At 34.0% G+C, this 5,000-nt stretch overlaps 1 protein-coding gene across 1 annotated transcript in view; it reads right to left on the reverse strand.

The window, feature by feature from the left end:
- LOC137657594 (uncharacterized) overlaps positions 1–5,000 on the reverse strand; it is a 230,812-nt gene that overhangs the window by 51,066 nt on the left and 174,746 nt on the right. Inside the window, 1 exon segment of the mRNA XM_068391945.1 lies at positions 4,037–4,163. Within this exon segment, the coding sequence (XP_068248046.1) occupies positions 4,037–4,163 (127 nt within the window).

The following is a 5,000-nucleotide window of genomic DNA, read 5'->3' on the forward strand; positions in this document are numbered from 1 at the left end:
TTAAATCTTGATTAAGTCACCAATTGCAGTGAAACTAGTTACTTTCAAAGCCAGGATACTTATTGTCTAAGAAACGAGTTGCTTTTAAAGTAAGGATACTTGTTGTCTAAGAAACTAGTTTCTTTTAAAGTAAGGATACTTATTGTCTAAGAAACGAGTTGCTTTTAAAGTAAGGATACTTGTTGTCTAAGAAACTAGTTTCTTTTAAAGTAAGGATACTTATTGTCTAAGAAACGAGTTGCTTTTAAAGTAAGGATACTTGTTGTCTAAGAAACTAGTTTCTTTTAAAGTAAGGATACTTATTGTCTAAGAAACGAGTTGCTTTTAAAGTAAGGATACTTGTTGTCTAAGAAACTAGTTTCTTTTAAAGTAAGGATACTTATTGTCTAAGAAACGAGTTTCTTTTAAAGTAAGGATACTTATTGTCTAAGAAACGAGTTGCTCTTAAAGTAAGGATACTTGTTGTCTAAGAAACTAGTTTCTTTTAAAGTAAGGATACTTGTTGTCTAAGAAACTAGTTACTTTTAAAGTAAGGATACTTATTGTCTAAGAAACGAGTTACTTTTAAAGTAAGGATACTTGTTGTCTAAGAAACTAGTTACTTTTAAAGTAAGGATACTTGTTGTCTAAGAAACTAGTTACTTTTAAAGTAAGGATACTGATTGTTTAAGAAACTCCAGGTAAATAGAATCTATAAAAAATCTGCGTTACATCATTCAAATAATCCGTTGACAAAATACCCCATTGGCAACGCTGGAGGTCAAATGGACCTTCTCTTTAAATCAAATAGGAGACAATCGACACGAACCCTATCCGGGGTTGAATGTCCCTTCTACGGAACACAACACTAATGAACGTCCCATTTCTCCCCATACCAACAGAGAAATTAATATTGAGAGAGAGAGAGAGAGAGAGAGAGAGAGAGAGAGAGAGAGATCATGCCCATAAAAAGATGACTTCGAGTTTATCAATTGATAAACAGACAATAGCGATTGGAAATGCTATAATGATTGGAAAAGTATATGTATCGAGAGAGAGAGAGAGAGAGAGAGAGAGAGAGAGAGAGAGAGAGAGAGAGACCATGTCCATGAAAAGATAACAATAACTTCGAGTTTAGAACTTGATAGAAAGTCAAAAGAAATAGAAAATATTATCATAATTATAAAAGTATATAAAACAGATAATTATTCTGAATAGAGGTTCCATTATATAAGCTATAAAATCGTGACGGGTATAGCAGAGAGAGAGAGAGAGAGAGAGAGAGAGAGAGAGAGAGAGAAATTACTTTCACTTGACTATTGAAGAAGAAATATGAGAGAGAGATGAGAAGACACCACCAGGAGAGGATGTTGCAGGGAGATGGTACCAATGACGTCATCCGAATAGACTCGGTCGTGGGGATGAAGGAGTTTACTGAGCCTTGTAATTTTACTCATAAAAAAACATGTAAAGAAAAATTTACCTTTTATTTGACGTGGGATGCTTTTATTGCAATGGCATACCGGTGGTTTAAACAATGTGCTTAACTATTTGTTAATTATTATTACCACAAATGTAATTAACACTCCAACAAATAGTAATAGTAGTTTAATAGTAATAGCTAAAAGCCAAGGCCACAGTCAGCAGCTTATCATATTTTCGCGGGAGTATAAAATTTCATATGATTTAAAGTACAAAAAACCGTAAATATTCATTGATAAAAAAGTTAATTCCCTAAATGATTAGATAGTGGCTATACATCTTTAAAAATTGACTCTCTCTCTCTCTCTCTCTCTCTCTCTCTCTCTCTCTCTCATGTATATATATAAATATATATATATATATATACATATATATATATATATATATATATATATTTATATTATATATATACACACATACACACAAAGATATATATATATATATATATATATATCTATATGGGTATGTGTTTTCTATGCTTTTTTGTATTAATCACATGTTTTATAGACAGGATATATATATATATATATATATATATATTTATATATACGCACACATATACATACCAATGCGTCTCGAAAAATCCTGTTCTTATCATAGTCATAGAATAATAACAAGATATTTTTCTGAACCCTGATAAAAGAATTAGAATATTACCTAGTGAAACAGCCTATAGACTGCAAAACTAGAGGCAAATGTACGAAAGAGAAAGGGATGAAACCGGAGGCATAAAAATCCGATCCCCGCAGGTTAGAAATTAACAAACAAAGACAGGACGAGAGAAACACGGAAAGAGTGGTAATAAGGATTTTGCTCTCTCTCTCTCTCTCTCTCTCTCTCTCTCTCTCTCCCTCTCTCTGTATGGTGTTCATTTTCAAGCAACACATTTACTTGACAAAACTCTCTCTCTCTCTCTCTCTCTCTCTCTCTCTCTCTCTCTCATTTTCAAAGAGTGTATTATTTTACTGAATAGTCTCTCTCTCTCTCTCTCTCTCTCTCTCTCTCTCTCTCTGTGATAAGTTAATTTTAAGGAGTACATGTACTTTACTCAAGTCTCTCTCTCTCTCTCTCTCTCTCTCTCTCTCTCTCTCATACGCCGAAGTTACATAAAAGTTATGCATATCCGTGAAGTTTGTATGTGTGTGCGTGTGTGTCTGAAAAACGTGAAAGTGACGCTCACATGGTCGAAGTTATGTACGTTTCTATGAGCACGTCACCACTATTAACGGACATCCACAGCCAACTTAGCTCCTTTAAAGCCTATACATTCTCCTTCCCATAATCACCGTAAAGAAAAAATAAGAAATAAAGTGATGGTGGAACTCACTTTTATATCTTTTTAATACTGAGGAGTTACTTTCAAAGTAGGCATACATATTGTCTAAAAAAGTAGTTACTTTCAAAGTAGTGATACATATTGTCTAAGAGACTAGTTACTTTTAAATTAGGGATACATATCTAAGAAACAGGTTACTTTTAAGGTATGGATACCTATTGTCTAAGAAACTAGTTACTTTCAAAGTAGGGATACTCACTGTCTAAGAAACTAGTTACTTTCAATGTAGGGATACTTATTGTGTAAGAAACTTGTTACTTACAAAGTAGGGATACTTATTGTGCAAAAAAAACTAGTTACTTTCAAAGCCAGGATACTTATTGTGTAAGAAACTAGTTACTTTCAAAGCCAGGATACTTATTGTCTGAGAAACTCGTTACTTTCAAAGTAGAGATACTTATTTTCTAAGAAACTAGTTACTTTCAAAGTAAGAATACTTAATTTCAAAGAAACTCCAAGTAAATAGGAAATGTCAAGAAGATTGATTGAGAGATTAACAGATACATTAAATGTCCTATCTTGAATAGAAAGTAAAGGTTTGTGATAAGATAGACGAAAAGTTGAATGGTCTGGAGCTCTGGGAGAAATATATTTTCTTTGATTGAATAAAAATGCTGATTGAACTCACTAAAGGCCTTTTACTAATTGTATTTTATGATACTTTCAAAGTCAGTCAAATGATTCAATTGATAGGTAAACCTTTTAGATTTCATATCATATCATAACAATTGTAATTTATAGTTTATGTTTATCAGTAGTCAGAATTTGTTTAACGTTTTCTTGCATTTAATAGTAAAAGTATTAACCATGACTTTAAAAAGTCATCATATGGAATTCTTCAAATTTTCTTATTATGTTTTACCTTTGCTTGTATACCATTTGTAATATAGAAATAGTCAGTATGCATATATATACAACATATATACATCTATATATATATATATGTATATATATATATATATATGTGTGTGTGTGTGCATATACATACGAGTGTATATATATATATATATATATACATATATACATATACGGTATGTATATATATATATATATATGTATATACATATACGGTATGTATATATATATATATATATATGTATATACATATACGGTATATATATATATATATATATACACATACATACACATACTAACAATTGACATACAGCCAAATACTCATGACAATAGCTCCCTAATTTCATAAACAAATAGAGAAAGGGAAGAAAACGGGATACTCACTGTTGGGCCATATATTTTGTAGCTTCTTCGGAGATGAGCGCAATGCGGGAAATGTTCTTGGCCACTACCTTCGTCTTGTGAGAGGCTGCCATGAACCACGCTGGGGTTCCTGGAACCTGACGGGCGCCTGTAATCAGAGAAAATGAAAAAGATAAGATTATGTACAACAGTCTTACATTGGAGCCCTCTCTGGTTACGGCTCATTTTGGCCTTGCCTACACATAGGTTATGTGACCCTTCGACTACCCAGATATTACTACATTGAAGCCCTCTCTTGATACGACCCATTTTCTCTTACCCTATGGTATAGGTTGTCTAGGGTACCAGTCACCCGTTGAGATACTACCGTTAGAGAGTAATAGGGTTCTTCGGCTGACCAGTCAGTACTACATTGGATTCTTCTCTCTGGTTACGGTCCATTTTGTCTTTGCCTAGGTAGTAGGTTGGCCAGGGCATCAGCCACCCGTTGAAATACTACCGCTATAGAGTTATGGGGTCCTTCGGCTGGCCAGACAGTACTACATTGGATTCTTCTCTCTGGTTACGGTCCATTTTGTCCTTGCCTAGGTAGTAGGTTGGCCAGGGCATCAGCCACCCGTTGAGATACTACAGCTAGAGAGTTTTGGGGTCCTTTGATTGGCCAGACAGTATTAAATTGGATCCTTATCTCTGGTTAGGGCATATCTCGTCTTTCCCTACACATAATCCGAATAGTTTTGACTATTATTTCCACAGTTTTCTCTGTCCTCATACATCTGACATTACTGAAATTACCGAACAATTCCTCTCTGCTCAAGGGGTTAACTACTGCACAGTAATTGTTCGGTGGCTACTTCCCTCTTGGTAAGAGTAGAAGAGACTTTAGCTATGGTAAGCAGCTCTTCCAGGAGAAGGACACTCCAAAATCAAACCATTGTTCTCTAGATTTGGGTAGTGCCCACTGTCTTGGGTTAGATTTATTTTG

The sequence above is a fragment of the Palaemon carinicauda genome, chromosome 18 (assembly GCF_036898095.1).
Source record: "Palaemon carinicauda isolate YSFRI2023 chromosome 18, ASM3689809v2, whole genome shotgun sequence".
Classification (NCBI taxonomy): domain Eukaryota; kingdom Metazoa; phylum Arthropoda; class Malacostraca; order Decapoda; family Palaemonidae; genus Palaemon; species Palaemon carinicauda.